The sequence below is a fragment of the Kryptolebias marmoratus genome, linkage group LG4 (genome assembly GCF_001649575.2).
Source record: "Kryptolebias marmoratus isolate JLee-2015 linkage group LG4, ASM164957v2, whole genome shotgun sequence".
Taxonomy (NCBI): Eukaryota; Metazoa; Chordata; class Actinopteri; order Cyprinodontiformes; family Rivulidae; genus Kryptolebias; species Kryptolebias marmoratus.
Window position 1 is genome coordinate 27041170 of NC_051433.1, and position 17131 is coordinate 27058300.

The window sequence follows — 17131 nt, forward strand, 5'->3', positions numbered from 1 at the left end:
TTTACACTGATTTGCACAAAATATGCAACAGAATTAAAACAAAAGCAAAATAATAAACGTTAAAGGAAGTGATCTCAGTGTGGGTTTAAGGATACGTTTACGTCCTTTTAGAATCGTGGGAATGGTTAACTCACACGGCCCTTGTTGACGTGCTATAACAAAAACGAACGACTGAAATTCGAGACTCTGCCGTAGAAACTTTATACTCATATAGTAGTTTTAGATATTGCTATCGTAAAGTCAGACAAGTACCATTCTCCTGGCAACCGCCAGGAGCCCAAATTCGTCCATCAGATGGAAAAGCGCGATTTGTCACTTCAGAGAACGCTTTGGTAATGGCTTGGACTTATATAGCGCTTTATCTAGTCCAAGGACCCCAAAACGCTTTATACTACAATCATTCACCCATTCATCCACACACTGATGGCAGTAAGCTACATTGTAGCCACAGCTGCCCTGGGGCGGGCTGACAAAAGTGAGGCTGCCATAACACCAAGGACATAACGGCTGAGACAGCCGGAGCGGGGGCTTGAACCAGCAACCCTCCGATTACAGGACAAACCCCCTACCTCCTGAGCCACTGCCGCTTTGCATTGCACTTGGTGATATATGGCTTGGATGCAGTTGCTTGACTATGGAAACCCATTCCATGAAGCTCTCTGCACACTGTTTTTGAGCTCTATGCGTTTCAGCATCCGCTGCCCCTGCCCCATCAGTTTACGTGGCCTACCACTTCGTGGCTGTCGTTCCCAGACACTTACATTTTCTTATAATACAGCTGACAGTTGACCGGGGAATATTTAGGAGCGAGGAAATTTCATGACTGGATTTGTTGCACAGGTGGCATCCTATCACAGTTTCACGCTGGAATTCACTGAGCTCCTGAGAGTGACCCATTCGTTCACAAATGTTTGCTAAAATAGTCTGTGGGCCTAGGTACTTGATTTTATACACCTCTGGCCATGGCAGTGGTTGGAACACCTGATTCTGATAATTTGGATGAGTGAGCAAATACTTTTGGCAATATAGTGTGTGTGTATATATATATATATATATATATATATATATATATATATATATATATATATATATATATAATAATCAGTTGCAATAAACCCACATTCTCTTCACTCTCTCTTCTGTTATCATTTTCGTCTAAACCAGGTGTGGGCATCAAGGCCAGTGAGTGTCTGTTGGATTGACCAAATATATTAATAGCATTAATTGCATGATACATTAAATGTGAAGGCCTATGACTTACTGCAGTCCAAGTAGTTCTTAGTGATATTGATACTATGCTCTGATATTACGACATCCCATAAATTGTGAAATATTGTGCAGCCCTTACACTACATAAATGAAATGAGCAAAACTGACTTCTAGTATTTTGTCTAAAGACCATCTATTCAAATCCAATGTGAAGATTTTCAAAGCTGTTTTACAGTTCATGAGCTGAATTCTTATTATTTTTTATTAACCTCAATTTTTTTCAGTGAGAGGCATGGACAGCTCTGTCACCTTGTGGCAGTTCCTTCTCCAGCTTCTCTCGGATTCCAATAATGAGCAGCTCATCTGTTGGACCAATGAGGAAGGAGAGTTCAAACTGCTGCAAGCAGAGGAGGTGGCCCGGCTATGGGGAGCCCGTAAGAACAAACCAAATATGAACTATGATAAACTCAGCAGGGCACTCAGATACTACTATGACAAGGTAAGCTTAATATTTGGATACATAGCAGTGAGTTGTAGATTAATATTTGACGACTAAAATAAGTTTTATTTTCCCCACATGTTAAAGGTGAAAGTTTTGTTTTACCTGTTTAGGCAATACGTTTGCTCCCCTATGCTTTACATTGTAATTCCTGATTTTGTTAATTTTTGTAACATATTTTTACACATCAGACATTAAAGCTGGCATATAGAAAGTATTGTTACACTCAGTAAATCAAACAAATAAAAGCATGCAGGTAAAACCATTGTCCCCCCTTCATTATTCCATTTCCCACTTTCCCCCTAAGAGGTCAATAAAATACCTTTAATAAAAAATGAAACGGACATTTGTTTCATTTCAACTGAGTTCTAACTGTTGACCTATTATTTAAAGCCTTTTGAGTTAGTCCTCCTTCTCCTGCTGCTTTTAGCGAAATAGAAGACAGTTTTGTAGTGATATAGTGAAACATATGACGCATATCAGCTGCTGCCCTTTTTACACTACTAGGAAATGTGGGAACACACAGTTGGCCGTAGGGTTGGGCGATAGGTTAAAATCTTTTAATCTGGTATTGTCAGTCCGACAGTTTTTTGAGTAGTTTTTTTATTTTTATTTTTTTTGAGGAAGGGCGAGGGGCTAGCTTGTACAACTGTGGAAGAAGGCTATTTGTGGGCAAAAATAAAACAAAGTCACTGATTTGAGTTTGTTTAGATTTAAATCAAGGAGCATATCTAATGCTGAATTTAATTGCATCATTTTACTGGTAAACATGGATAATATTTTCACTAAGTACAAAACATGCATACATACATCCACTAGGCCACGAGCTCATGTGCTCAGTGGCCTAGTGGCTGTATGAGCCACTAGTGGTAGAGTGTCCGCCCTGAAATTGGGAGGTTGTGGGTTCAATCCCTGGCCAGGTCATACCAAAGACTGTAAAAATGGATCCTGCTTGACACTCAGCATTAAGGGTTGGAATTTGGTGATTAGATCACTAAATGATTCCTGGGTGTGGTACTGCTGCTGCTCACTGCTCCCTCAGGGGATGGGTCAAATGTGGAGAACAAATTTCGCACACTCAGGTGTGTGACAATCAGTGGATCGTACTTTCTTACAAGACCGCAACATATTCGGTCTTGTAAAGCCACCCGCTGAATTTCAGCTCAACTAACCATTTTTGGTTAAACACGCTTGTTCGATGTTTATTGCTGTGGCTCCAGTGACCTGCTAACTCCAGGTAGCTGAAGGTGGCTCGGCCTCAGGCCTCATTAGAGTCCCGCAGGGCGCCGCAAACAGCTTGCGTACTTGAGCGTGCAGTGGAGGCGTTTATACTTGGCGCTTACGTCGAAAGAGTGTATTCTCCAAAAAGACGGGGCAGTACGCTACGTAACCAGTGAAAATACGGTAAAAAAGAGAGCAGATGGTTGTCACATCAAATATGGCTGCACGTATTCAGGAGGAAGAGCTGTTGTGTTTCTGGGTGTGATACAAAGAGGATGTTTAAACTTAAAGCATTCAATTTGACTTTCATTGATTTTTTTACTTATTTGCTTACTTAGTTGTGATTCGCCCATCGTAGAACTAATATTTCTTCCCTCTGTGGTCTATAAACACTCCTTTTTATCGGCTGCAGCAGTAATCTCCTTCCGTGAGTTTTGAACCATTTGATTATCTTTGTGATCTCTCTCAGAGGGATCATATAAATGCTGATACAGGCGAACCAGCTTCGCTAGAGCATCAAAATCGTCCATTTTGAACGAAGCGCGGTGCACGCGTGGTCCATACCAAGTTACAAAAGGTGCAGGACGCGACACTACACGGGACCTTCGTGCAGGGGCAACGCAATTGCGTCACTGTTGGCGTGCACCCTCGCGCGGTGAAGTAGATAAAGGTAGTGGTTTTGGGCGAACGGGTGGGAAAAAACGTGTATAAAAAAATGACGTATTTATAATAAACAAGCGGAGCTTAGGCTTATAATATGCTGGGGGAAACCCTGATATAAATAAAGAAAAATTGTTTAATTTGTTGCGAAATATGTGTTTAACAGCTGATTTTGAAACAGCTACTGTTACACATTAAGGAGTTGATCATCTCCACATCTGATTTGTGAGGAAAAACTACATAACAGTGAGGCTTCAGTTTGACAGTTTGATTAAAAAAAAAATGTAGGCTGATCATCATAAAATTATTCATTTTACTGTGGCTGCTAATTTAATCAAATAAATTACTCAGATCTTTGCCAAAAAAAAAAACACAGCAGTGTCCCACAACCACTCACCAGGTATCTGACAGCAGTCCAGACCGACACCTGTCAGAAAGATTGAGGCTTTGCTGCTGGAAATGATTGAGGTAGATTGCTCACAAACAGGGTGTATTCCAGCATATTTAAGACAGCTGTGGATAAGTGGTTAGACCAGTCGTCATCTAATGAGAGTGTTGGAGATTTGTTTCCTGGCAGTATAGAGTCACATGTCATTGTCCCTGGGCAAGACACTAGACCCCTCACTGCCTCCAAAATGCATATCAGTGTATGAATGTGATCCAAATGAAAAGCACTGATTAGACTCTATAGAAGGATTTATCCAGATTAGGTTTGTACAGTTGTAGTAGTGCTGTATGAATGTTGACAAAAAAGTTAAAGTTGAGGAAATAAAGTAGGAAATATTGTCCTACTGTTGATGAACAATAGCCAGTGGTGGATATATTTGTCCAACTGGAGTTGGCCACAGTTACAATGGTATATGTGCTGTCAATAAAGTATTTTCCTATGGTCATTAGCTTTCCTGTAAATGAGTGTACAATTCAAATCCAAACTCAAAGACAATGTATTGGTCAAGTCTGACACCTGACAGCATCTGAGCCGCTATAGGGCACCACTGTTGTTTTGTGGCTCAGCAAAGACTTGAGTCCAACATAGACTACACAGACAGGGAACTCTGTCAGGGAGGCAAGGGAGTGATTTGTTCAAAAAAAAAAAAAAAAAAAAGATTGTGGATCTGCGCATGTGTACAAACACAACTGCCACTGAGGAGTGATTTGTTTGTGTAGTACTGTCCTAGAAGTGGAACTGTATCACTCTCTTGCGTACTGCACAAATGAACTTCATGAACTGAATGATTTTGTGAACAAATCTTTTGTACTAAACATTTTAATGAACTGATTCTAGGGATTCAGTACCCTCAAAAGAACTGCTGTTTCCATCGCTAGTGCCTGGTGGTGAATAAAATCGCTCCCTCTGATTGCCAGGATGTCACTGCACTGCCTCGGACAGCGACTTATCGCAACAGTGAAGTAAATATATTATCCCTCCAAATCTTTATCAGCAGAGTTGTAACGTCATCCCTTGTGAAAAACTTTCTGTAAGCTTAGTTTCAGTCACTTTGAAACACACACACAAACATGTCCGGGCAGCTATACACCGTCAGCCTGTTTGTGTGTATCTCTCTATGCTTTAGTTCTTTGAATCAAACAATATTAACACTAAAGGACATGTATTTGTATACCCAAACAAATCTCGAAAGCTAAAAACATTCAAGACCCTCAGCAACTGGGGTCATCAGCGTTTGTTTTATTTAGCAAAAATTTCCATAAAAATGTGATCTTATCATAATAAAAAAAAAATTAAAATGTAGTTGATTTTAAAAGAAATATTTATTTTAAGAAAAAATTATACAAATAAGCAGGCAGCTGTGTAAACAAAAATAGCCACTCCTTGTTGATTAAAATGACTTCCTTAATGGCTCTAAATGTGAAATATGGACTCGAGTATCATTTTAGTAAAAATAATAATAACTGAACTGTAGAAATTTAGAGTAAAATGAAAAAAATATACATATAAAACAAAAAAACATTGGTTCTCTCTGTGGTTAAGATGCACTTTTTGATTGCCTGATTTATAAGACATGTAACATACAACAGCCAAATATAATAAAACAGACTATAATTTTTGTAAGAACAAGATAAATTGAAACTTTACAGTGCCACAGAGTTCGTGCTCGTGGACTGGTAATTATCAGCGTGACGTGTCATGGTGGCTGTTTCACAATCAACTATCATCTGATAAATCCAGACTCTTTGACAAATTAAACAAATATACTTGTTTTAATCATATTGCTGTTATCAGTAAAAGCTGTCTGTGACAGCTCCTTGCTGCATCCATATCTGGCTGTGCGTCATGACGCACTGTGGATGGAGAGACCTTATGGGTTTGAACCAATATGTTTTCGATTGGTGCTTTTTAACCATTGAAAACAGTAGAGCGATGGCTGGTTAAAGTTTCTAACTGAACTAACAATAACTGTGGTGACACTTTTCCTCCTCTCCTCCTTCATGCGCTCCACAGCTCACTGCAGTTTGTCTGGAAAATAAATTGTTTAAATATATTTTTCCTGCAGGTCCCAGCTTTCAAAAATATACATTGTTGGTACAATAAGGACATGTAAGTTCGTCTGTAGCTTTTTTTGTTTATCCATCTCAGAGCTGGCTGCTGAAATCAGTTTTTATTTCATGTTAAGATTTTTGCGAAAGTCCTTGTTTTAAAACTAAAGTATTTGGTGACTTCCACAGTTGTAAGAAGAACAGAGATGGACCAGTCTGCTCTTCCTTAAAAACAAAACAAAACAAAACAAACAAAATTTGAGAGTTCAACTATTTCACCAATTGCCGGTAGCTGGACTGATGATGGCCAATGGAAAATATTTAGCCTATCCACCAACCGTACTGTCCAAAGTCCTGAGGAGATCTGGGGCATGGTGCAGGGGGTGGGCGTATGATGATGTATCAGCTTTGGCATCTACCCCAGCTGTAGTGAATTAGTAAAGTGCAAACACATATGGATGTTTAATATTTTTTTTATTACATGCCATGACCTTTATAGGGTTGTGAGCGGCTCCATTGGAGGGGCGGGGTGTGGCACCCCCCCTTGGATAATGGTAGGGGAAATGCTGACGTATTTCTAAAAAAATCATGAGTGATAGAGTTTTGTAATTCAGTCATAGTCTAGTCCATCTTTAGTACATGTAGTTTCTCAACTGAATTCGGAAGGAAAACTGTTTCTGATGTGTATTATAAAATTACTCAAAGCATTTGGGTACCATTCCCATTGTGTCAAGACTTTAGAAACACGATGTCTTCCATAGCTTCATTATATAGAAAATCACAAAGAAGGTGAATGGTCAGAAGTTGATGGTCACATTGATCTATCACTATAACTACACAAACATACTGAGATGCCCTGCATTACCCCCACCCATGGTGATTTCAAATTACAAACAATAAAAGGTCCCTACATACAATACCTCAGGTGTGATGAACTTGCTGTCTTCAAGCTAATTCAGAGTGGACAGGTAAAAATGTGGGAGAACAATAACAAAAATGTTTTGAAATTGTCAAACATCAAGCTGTTGTACTTGGACTGACCAACTATGTTGTTTCAGGTCTGATTAGAGCTCTGTACTCACATGAATGTTCGGCACTTTCACACATTAAAAAACAGACAAATAAAACCCCTAATCAGCTCATACAAACATCCTAAGATCTCATTTCTGGACAAGGTAAGGAAAAGTTAAAGCATTGGCTGTTATTTTCAGGAAAAAAAATTAACTGTAATATAATGCAAATAATTACATGACAAACAAGCAAATTATTCTTTATTATTTGCACCTGCACAAATGCGCTTGTCTGGATGTGGGTATGGGGGCGCACCTTTTCAGATGGTGCAAGAAGGGGATCTGAAGGATAAAAATGGTTGGTAACCACTGATATACATAGGAGCATAAACTTGTACTAGTTTCCAACAAAATGAGAATCTGCTGCCATGTTCAAAGAATTATTTTTACAAAAAGATGTGTGGTTGGTAAAAAAAAATAAAATTAACTTATTAACCATCAGAATGTATCAGAAAGCTGACATGATAGCATTAAGTTTTAAATATGAAAGAGGTCTTATACTCTGCAGCAATCTAATGTGAAGTTAGATGGGACCATGACTGGCTCTAAGTTTGTTGTGATGTCCTGAAAAAAGAATTAAGCCATATAGTTCTTGTATCAAAAATTATTCATCGGAATAAAAACTCAAACTTCTAGTGTAGTTTTATTTCAGTGAAAAGAGACTTTAAAGTTAATCCCAATAGGAAACGGAAGAAACTGAGAATTGTCTGTCGCTCAGTCTGTATTTGTGTTTGGCTAAAGGTGAAGCCTGTGGGCGTTCAGAGCAAAGCCACTGTGGTATGTTTGGCTGCAGCCTTTGTGGCTGTTAGTTTGGTACAGACAGGAAGGACTCAGCTGTCCAACACACAAGACTTCTCTGTGGTTAGGGAAGTTTCTTATTTTTTTCTGCTGTGTATTTTTCAGAAAACATACTGCTCCTGCCCACATGTTGCTTTTTTGTGTTTTGTAGAATATCATAAAGAAGGTGAATGGTCAGAAGTTTGTCTATCGCTTTGTGTCCTATCCTGACATCTTGAAAGGAGATGTTGCCACCCGAACAGATGGTGGAGATGTGGGTGCTGGGGGCTTCACACTAACAACTAGGAGGGGAGATGGCACTCCACAGGAGGGTGAGTCTGCTGACAGATTGAAGGTGGGAGGTGGCATAGCAGATGTGGGGGCTGGCACCAAGCAGTCAAGCCGAAACGACTACATTCACTCCGGTCTGTACACCTCCTTTCACCTCAACTCACTGCAAAATGGATGTCAACTATTTAAGTCTATCAAAATAGAGAATCCAGCTGAGAAGATGGCTGAAAAGAGGGGTCCTACTGCCCTCACACAGAGCCAAGAGACACCACCTCAGCTACACCCACCAACCGCTCTGCCATCAGTCATTAAGTTTGGAAATAGCCCTCCAAAGCCAGCACCAGCAGCTCCACCTCAGGTAGTTTTAGAGCCTACTCTAATGCCCAGCAGCCTGGATTCTCTCCAAGCTCCACCTCTGAGGGCCGAAGACATCAGCACACACTCCTCCCTGCAGCCTCAGTCTGTGTATTCATTTGAGCACACCCGACCATCAGAGCCAGCATTCAGCCTGTCAGACCTGAGCTCAGCCAGCCCGTCCCCAAGCATCATGCCTGAGTCCTCTCAGGAGCTCAGCATTCACAGTGATGTCAAGATGAGATGCTCAGAGCCGTCAGGCCCTCAGGCACAGGAAACCACAGACACTCAGAAACAGGTTAGTACTCATACAAACACACCTTAGTAATGACATTAAAGTGAAGATCATTTTAAAGTTTAGCAGAGAAAGAGTGATTTAGGGCCATATCAGATCCGTTGGATCTTTCTTTTTTCTTTTTTTTTTATTATTCTTTTGAATTTCGTATTTTATGATGTAACCACATTTTTCACCTAAAAGTGTCTTTATTCATATGGTGGATTAATAAAATATCAACAATTAAACTGTAAATTGTCAATATTATAAACAAATTCTAACAAAATACAGCAAAAATTGTTTCAGTTCAGCAGAACATTAAATGCTTAAAAATTTGTATGCAAATGATTTATATATAAAATGCATTCCAATAGAAAAAAAATGAAGTTCCTTCTGTGTGTTTCATGTGAAAGCAAAGAAATGGTTCTTTCTTTTGTAATATGGAGGTACTTTTCATATAAACTTTAAAATCACACTAATCTCATAGTTTGTACACAAAATTTAGTGTTCAACTGCACACATACAGATAGAAAGTTTAAAATGAAACAATCTCACGCCTTCCTTTAGCGGATGTGTTTTTGTGTGTACAAGGTAGCTGAATTGTGAAGCTAACGTTGGCTTGGTCCTTTGTTTTGATCTGATTATTGAGTCGTCATATTTTCTTGCTGTTGTAGTGATATTTGTGATGACAAAACTTTGTAAAACGGTCATGGATATTGTCTGGGTATTATTTTGCTATAAACTATGTGTTTAGTGTTGAATGTCACAATTTCTGGACACCTGTAGCAGACTTTAGCCTTTTCAATCATGAAAAACACCTCAATGTTAAGAAAAGTTCACATATTATCAAATTTTGTGACATTCTGTGTTTTACAGTAAATTCCATTTTTTATGTCCAGTTTTGCAGTTCTGTCCATGTTTTGTGTGTCTTAGAAATCGTAGGGCCCTAGTGATTATTTGTTAGTTTTTAACTATGCTCCTCAGGTTGCACCATTATTATTATGTTAAATAGAACAAAATGCTTATTTATATTTCTGAGTGTGATCTATGTTTAAAGCAACAAAAAAAAACCGTCCTGTTTATTTGCAGCAGGTGGACAGTGGGTCAGACCTGCCTACAGATGAGACCAGTCTGATGGACGCTGAAACCAGTTCATCGTCTGTGAGCAGCACCACAGGCCCAGGAAAGACACGCAAAGCACCAAAAGTCCTTCAGCTCAGTCAGCCCACTTTGCTGGTCACCACATCTGAGTTCTCCCCCATGAACATCTGCAGCCCCTCACTGCCCACAGCCTCGCTCACACCAGCAATGCTACAGGTGGGATCATCGTATGTTTGTACTGGATTTGAGAGTCAAATGTGAACCAGAATTTAGGCCCTTTTTCCTCCTAATAAATTAGCAGATAATATTACAGATAACATCTTTTCAGGAGGAATGTTTAAGGTGCTAATTAGGATCATTTGGGTTCATTAATAAAACAAACAAACAAACAAAAAAAACAGGAAAACAGATACTGCAATTTTTTTTGGCTTAGCTTCTTTTTCACACCCTCCTGTGTACTTACCTAAATATATAATTACATATTTGCTCAATAACTTGGATCACATTCAGAATTCTTGAAGCTGTAGAGCATCTACAGTGTAAATACTATCCACTATAAACCTTTCCAAGTACATATAGTTATACAATAATTACAATTTACCACCAAATGTTTTAGAACTTTAGTTGTAAAATACAGAGATAACTGTATACAAATAACTGAAAAATATAGAAGTTGCAAACAGCAGCCATGATGCCTTTAAACACTGTTACTTTTTTCAAGCAAATGATAATTAACTGAAAGGACTAGTATTCCCTAAAGGAATGCATATTGCCATCTTGAATTGTGTTGGCTCCAGAGGTTTATTATTTGTAGCTGTATACTCAATGAATAATTTCTAAAAGGTAAATTAAAATATGGCTGGTAGTTTAAGAGAAAGTTTTCTAACAGACAAAGAAAGTTAACTCCATAAAGGTAATGGCAAAATTTTAAACAAAGATCTTTGACAATCTTTTAGCTCTCAACAAATGTGTTGGGGAGCTTCTACCACACCAAAGGTTAGATTGATATCTTAAAATTGCCTGAGTTATAGTTTTTGGGGGGTTTACTGAAGTCAGTTGCCTGTGGCAAACATTTAGAATATGGATGACTACAATAGGTAATCAGTTGTAGCTGTGTATTCAATCATTACTTCTGGCAGTTTTCATTAAAATATGTCTTACCTGTTCATAAGATAATTTATAGAGACGCACAAACACACAGTCACAAGCAAATACAGTATTACTCTTCTTTCTTCTTTTGGCGGTGGGTGATGAAGATCATCGATGTAACAGAATAAAAATCAGAAGAGACCCTGACAAGTCACAGCTCCTCTGTGCCCAGATCTGACCAGCAGGGGACAGCAGAGCTGCAGTGATGTGTAATCCTTGGCTCTTTTGCTCTGTTTTTCAGAAATCTGTTTTTTGTAATGCTGTTAGCAGATCACCTGATTCTGTGCATTATTGTAGAATGTCAGAGTTTATTTGATCTGTGGCTTCAGACGTTGTTTTCCAGGTCAGGTTTGGTCAAGAGATCTAGCTCAGACTGCCAGTTTGCCCACATGAGAGGATGTTCTCTGTTTGCTTCTGTCTGTCCTCTGCCTATAATGGATTTAAACATGGAAGATACTACAACCCTACTAAAAACACAACCCTAAATCAGAAACACAATACTGAAATTCCAAATAATAAGATGAAAATCCCCAGTGGTTCTTAAACTGATTTTTTTTAAACTGACTGAAGGCAGAGTGTTATAGAGAATTTATCTGCACATTTTATTCCAGATTTGATGACTCCAACATATTTCATGTTTTGTCTCATAAACTTGACACAATGAGTAGACACACAATGCATCACTGGGTTTAGCCACTGACAGATTGAACTGCCTCCCATTGATTCTAGGACATTGATCAGCTGCCTTTGTTTTGTTCATATAGGAAACATAACATAAAGAAAATGAATGTGATCATTTGTCTGTACTGTTAGCAAAATATCTCATGAACCAGTGGATGAATTTTAATGAAACTTTCAAAAAATAATAATTGGATGTACATGTACAACTGACAGAAATAAACCCAATTCAAGATGGCTGCCACAACCATTTGTGGGGCTCCTTCCCCCCTCAGGTCTGTTTCCAGTTGGTGTCTTGGGAGACTGCTGTTCACCGGTGTGCCTTGGAGGCAAGGTCTTGTCTCCCAGTAGGTGTTGCAGGAGTAGAATCTACAATCTTTGCTGGGACAGTGATCCCGTTGTTTACATCATTCTGTGTTTGAGGCCTGGTGTTAACAGCGTTGAAAAGTAAGTAAGAAAAATGGCATCAACTCAGTCAGTTTTACATCTGTCAACCTAGGATTTGGTGTGGTAGTTCCCGAGACCAGTCTAAGCACTTACACAAGATGTTTGTTTAAAATTAATTAGTTGATTCTGTAAAATTGTGCAAAATATCTCATGAATCATTTAATGGATTTCAATGAAAATTTAAAGAAATTGTCTTTGGATGTACATACTGTATGCAACTGTTTAACTTTTGTAGCCAGCCCAGTTCAAAGTGGCTGACACTGCCGACTAACCTTAAAAAAACAAACAAAGAAAAAAACAAGAATTGCTATAACTCAGTCAGTTTTACAAATATTGAGCTAGAATTTAATGTGGTAGAAGCTGAGAGTCATTCACGACACACCATGAGTAGGTGTAATGTTATTTTTACAATTTGACCAAAATAGCTTTAACTCTATCATTTCTCAACAGAAGATCATTTTAGACTAAAACTCTGGCATTAAAAGGCAGGCAATATGCATTCCTCCTAGATTGCTCGACCTACAATTTAAAAAAGTAAATAATCTAATGAATTGTCACATCAATGAGTTGAAGCCTCAGTATTTATTATTGTTGTGTGACATTTGAGCAGTGTTGCTGTTGATAAGCTATTTTATTAAAATGGACCTATTAGGACATAGCTAGATTGTTGGAAAACTTCTTCCAGAGTGAAGGCAAATATTGATCCTGCTATGCTCTTAGAATTTGCCATATACAGTAGGTTTTTCCTGTTAATGTCTACATCCCGAAGAAGCTCTCCTGCACACTTGTCATGCTTTATAAACTTGTCCTGGCGAGATCCACTCAGACTGTCAGGATACAGCAACACTCTAGAACATGGGTCTGCAACCTTCAGGTTTAAATCAGCCATTTTTGCTACCTGTCCTTGTATAAAGCTGTAAAACCTACTTCAGATAACTGAAATCACAATCACAAACTTGGATTTATATATTCTGCTATTAGTTTAGAATAATCTAGTCCAGGTTTAAAGTGTCTAAGTACTTCAGTCTTTAAACTAGAATAGATAAAAGATGCTCATGCTAGTGAAAAATTTTGTGGAATCACCCTTTAGCCCAGTGTTTCTCAACCTTTTTTGGGCCAGCGCCCCCCTATCCATTATCCAGCCCCCCCCTTTTTTTTTGCCTGTTTACATGAATAAATCTTTTTTTATTCATAGATTTATAAATTATAATACCTGATCTTGGGTATGGCCCATCAGAACATTGCTGTCGGCCATTATCCACCATGTTCTGCCTCAATGAGTCCCCAACTTCCTTCATCATCATCATCATCATCATCATCTTCACCTCTCTTGTCCACTTTCTCCTGTGTGGTGATTGACTTGCTATGTCTGCTTGCACTAATTTTCCCAAAATGACACAGTGGTGGTCAGCAGAAATTCAAACCCTCCTGGGTATCTAGGTTTTTGTGGCCTTACTAGTGGAATTATTCATACCTGATGTCATCTCTGGTCTCCTCTACAGCAGCTAATTACTGACCTCATGTCTGTCTCCTTCACTCCTTCTCTGTGTTCTTCTTTAAGTCATATGGTCAAACAAGTATTATTTAATAGCTTGAAATAAATTACACTAATGCACTTTTTTAATATAAATAATATTTTTAAATGAATCACCTGGTATTAAGTGGCTGTTCCTACACCCTAATATTAGTCCAACCTGTCTCCTTCCTGTCTGTCCTGATTCTTTCTCTCCATCCTCACAGCTGAATGACATAAACTTTGTGTTCAGGAGGTTTAAAAAATACAGCAGTCAAATCACATATAAAAACATGAAATCTTAATTTTAAATGATATCCTTGTTGAATATCAGTTAGTGATCAAACACTTCATCTGATCAGACTTATCAGATTAATCACAACAGCTCTGTAGAGTTATATCCCAGAGGAGACATTTAAACTCCCAACATTTGTAGTTTATCTGCTTTATGATTTACCATTGAGTTCAACAAATGATTACTGTCTGAACAACAAAATAACACAAACAATTTCCTTTATTTTTTCATGTCATGCTGTGTTCTATTTTAAATACTGATCAGTAAACAGCTGTAACTTGAACATTTCCAGGCCTCCTCTTGATGCTCAGACAAAATTTCCTGCTGTCTTTTAACCACTTTGAAAAGCTTTTTTCATCTTTATCCTTCTGCCTCTTCAGTTTTCTGCCTCTCCATCTTTAGCTCTGTCATCAGATGACAACACGATTCAAATGAAAACAATCATGCTCCTGTGTGTGCTTGAGGGTAGCGCGACAGGAGGGGAGGCGAAGGAGCGGTGGGGCGCCTGATCAGTGACGTGTCTCTGTTATTGATCATATCATTTACACATGCGCAGACAGCTGGTAAATACAGAAAATGCTTCTGGATTTGCGCCACTGTGGACACAGAGTGGAGCGGGTCTCCTCTCTGCTATGAGATTGACAGCTGTCAGTGCTTGGGGAAGTGGGTGGGGCTTACGGCACGCTGAGGACAAGAACTGCACAGACCCTCCAGGATTTTGCGATGTTGCGATCGCAACTATTAACGCAAAATCAAGCAAACCGTGAAATCGCAACTTTTTGCAACTTTGTCAAAAACACTGCAACTTTCCCGCAACTTTAACCCAATATTTATTGTTTCTAAAGTGATTCGCCACCGTTTCTGCGATCTAGTGTCTTCTTTGTGGGTTTGTGTAGTGTGGAATGCAAAATAACCCCAAATAACTCACGAACAAGACACATGACGTCACATCCTGTTAACATAAGAATGCCTGGAGCATGCAGGTGCAGCGTCTGAAGTGAAAGTGTGCACTAATGCTTCACATTTGCCCACAAAGATTTCAGCTCCAGCCCATGCAGAAAACATTGCGCTGCACATTGGTTCCTGTTCAAAAAAAGGGCATGTGCGTGTGTATTTTTTTACCGTGAAAAATACAAAAAGTGGCATGTGAGCGTTTGCACTTCACGAATTGCGTGTGTCTCACGGTCAATGCGCGAAACTTGAGAGCCCTGCTTTTATTCATAGACTATTTAAAGATTGTGACTGATGATAAGACTTTAAAGTTCACAACGACACAAAGCTGCAGAGAAAAGTGTTAGCCAACATCGATCCGGTGTTACACCGGCTGATGCAGCTGCTGTGATCCGCTTGTCAAGCCGTAGGTCACTGGTTTTAGAATTTTTTATAAGTTTTTCTTTTTTGGTATGTGTTCCTATGCTTTGGCAACGCTGTTCTGCAGTCATGTCGACAAAGCATCTTGTCCAGAAAAGAGTTAATGTGCGTCTGGATGCTGGACGCTTTCAGGGAAAGTCCGAAAACAGAATATTGCTCTTGTAAATGTTTGACCACTGTGATAACAATGCGCTCACGGTGTGTCCTTCAGAGAAATTAACCCATGGAAGATAAAGAAATTATTCCAAGGGAAATACCACTAAAGAGAGCATTCTTTTCTCAGAGCTTACAAAGTAACTGCCATGTGGGAGAAATTATATAAACGATATTCTGATGTCCCGTTCTCCTGAAGGCAGCACGAAGCTGCGCCGAAGAGAAACACCATCGATACAGTTGCAGTTCTGTGCAAGTTTTAATGTTTTAGGCCACAACATTTTTGCAAGTAGTCGAAAGTTTAAATTGATATTGTTGTGAATCTTTGGTGTAAACTTTACCTTCAAGCAAACGCCCCCCAAAAGAATATCAACGCCCCCTTTTTGAAAATATTGCTGCCAGTGCCCCCTGTCATCCTCTCAACGCCCCCCACCGCCCCCATTAAGAATCGCTACTTTGGCCCTTTCCCGCATGCTTTGATTAAATTAAAAAGGCCTGTCTGTGATTGGGTGGTGGTGTGGCTCATTTACATACAACTTTAGTTTCAAGTCCACACACAGAGCCGAGCACGAGCAGCACTTAAGCGCTTGTCAGAACACAACTGCACACTCAACTTGCTCACTGCGTGCGCTCAACTTGGTGGCACAAAAATAACGCCATACAGGTCAGGAGTAGAAATTGAACGCTTTTATTTTTCTGTTCAAATTGCAAACCTGCCACAGTGGCTGGTTCGTCGTTCAAATTTACACGCCACTTCAAACATTTACCTGCATTTGGCCAGTGGCGGGTTCCAATTTCCACTCCTGGTCCTGACCCTGAGTTAGCCGACATCCTTCATGAGTAAACAATTCGTGAGGTTCAGCTGAGAATCGATGATTATCAAAGAGAGTTGAGAACCGGTAGCAGAGCCAGTGGTGTTGCTCAGTTAAAGTTTCACACTTCTGCCATATCCTGCAGATACAATACAGGGAGTCTTTAGCAGTCACTGCAGCAACTAAGAAACACAATGAACAAAATATTTTGTCAACCGCATCACAATTTCAGGGTTGCTCGAATCACTCCACTTGTCTAGTCTCTCCTTTCATTAAAGGTGTTAACAATTACTCTTTGCCTGCCTTGCTTCTGGCCATGTTCAGATGGCCATGCTCCGGCTAACAGTTTGTCCCACACCCAGTCATAGGGAAACTAGCTGACCTGTATTTGGTGGGAGGCAGTACAGGTCTCAGCATAAACTCACAAATTGTTGATGTTTCTGATACAGTCTGTTTACACAAATTTGAGAGACAACTGTAAGAACTTGGAAGTTGTTTTTCAGAATATTCACAGTCTGTAGCAGTGACAGTCTTTTCTTCATCCCAGTTATGTTTGGTGGGTGAGTTATGCTGGGTGGTATACTGGACAGTGAGTCAATAACCTTCAGTATTAATGAAGCACCTGAAGCGCAATTAAGACAGGCAGATCTGATAGTCAAGTCAATGTGAATGTAACCCTTGTGGGGTATGGTGGTCTCCATGTCAAGAACAAATATGCTGTTAATGTAAAGATGGAGGTGTATGGCTGCAAGATGATGGTT

The 17131-nt window shown here is 39.4% G+C and overlaps 1 protein-coding gene across 3 annotated transcripts in view; it reads left to right on the forward strand.

The window, feature by feature from the left end:
- Nucleotides 1–17131, forward strand: part of elk4 (ETS transcription factor ELK4) — a 35933-nt gene that overhangs the window by 5838 nt on the left and 12964 nt on the right. For all 3 annotated transcript variants that reach the window (XR_005233104.1, XM_037975456.1, XM_017440286.3), the window contains exons 2-4: nt 1494–1708; nt 8105–8875; nt 9941–10168. Coding sequence is in view for 2 of the 3 variants with exons in the window: in XM_037975456.1 (XP_037831384.1) it covers nt 1502–1708; nt 8105–8875; nt 9941–10168 (1206 nt within the window). In the remaining variant the exon portion in view is untranslated. The remainder of the gene's footprint in view (nt 1–1493; nt 1709–8104; nt 8876–9940; nt 10169–17131) is intronic.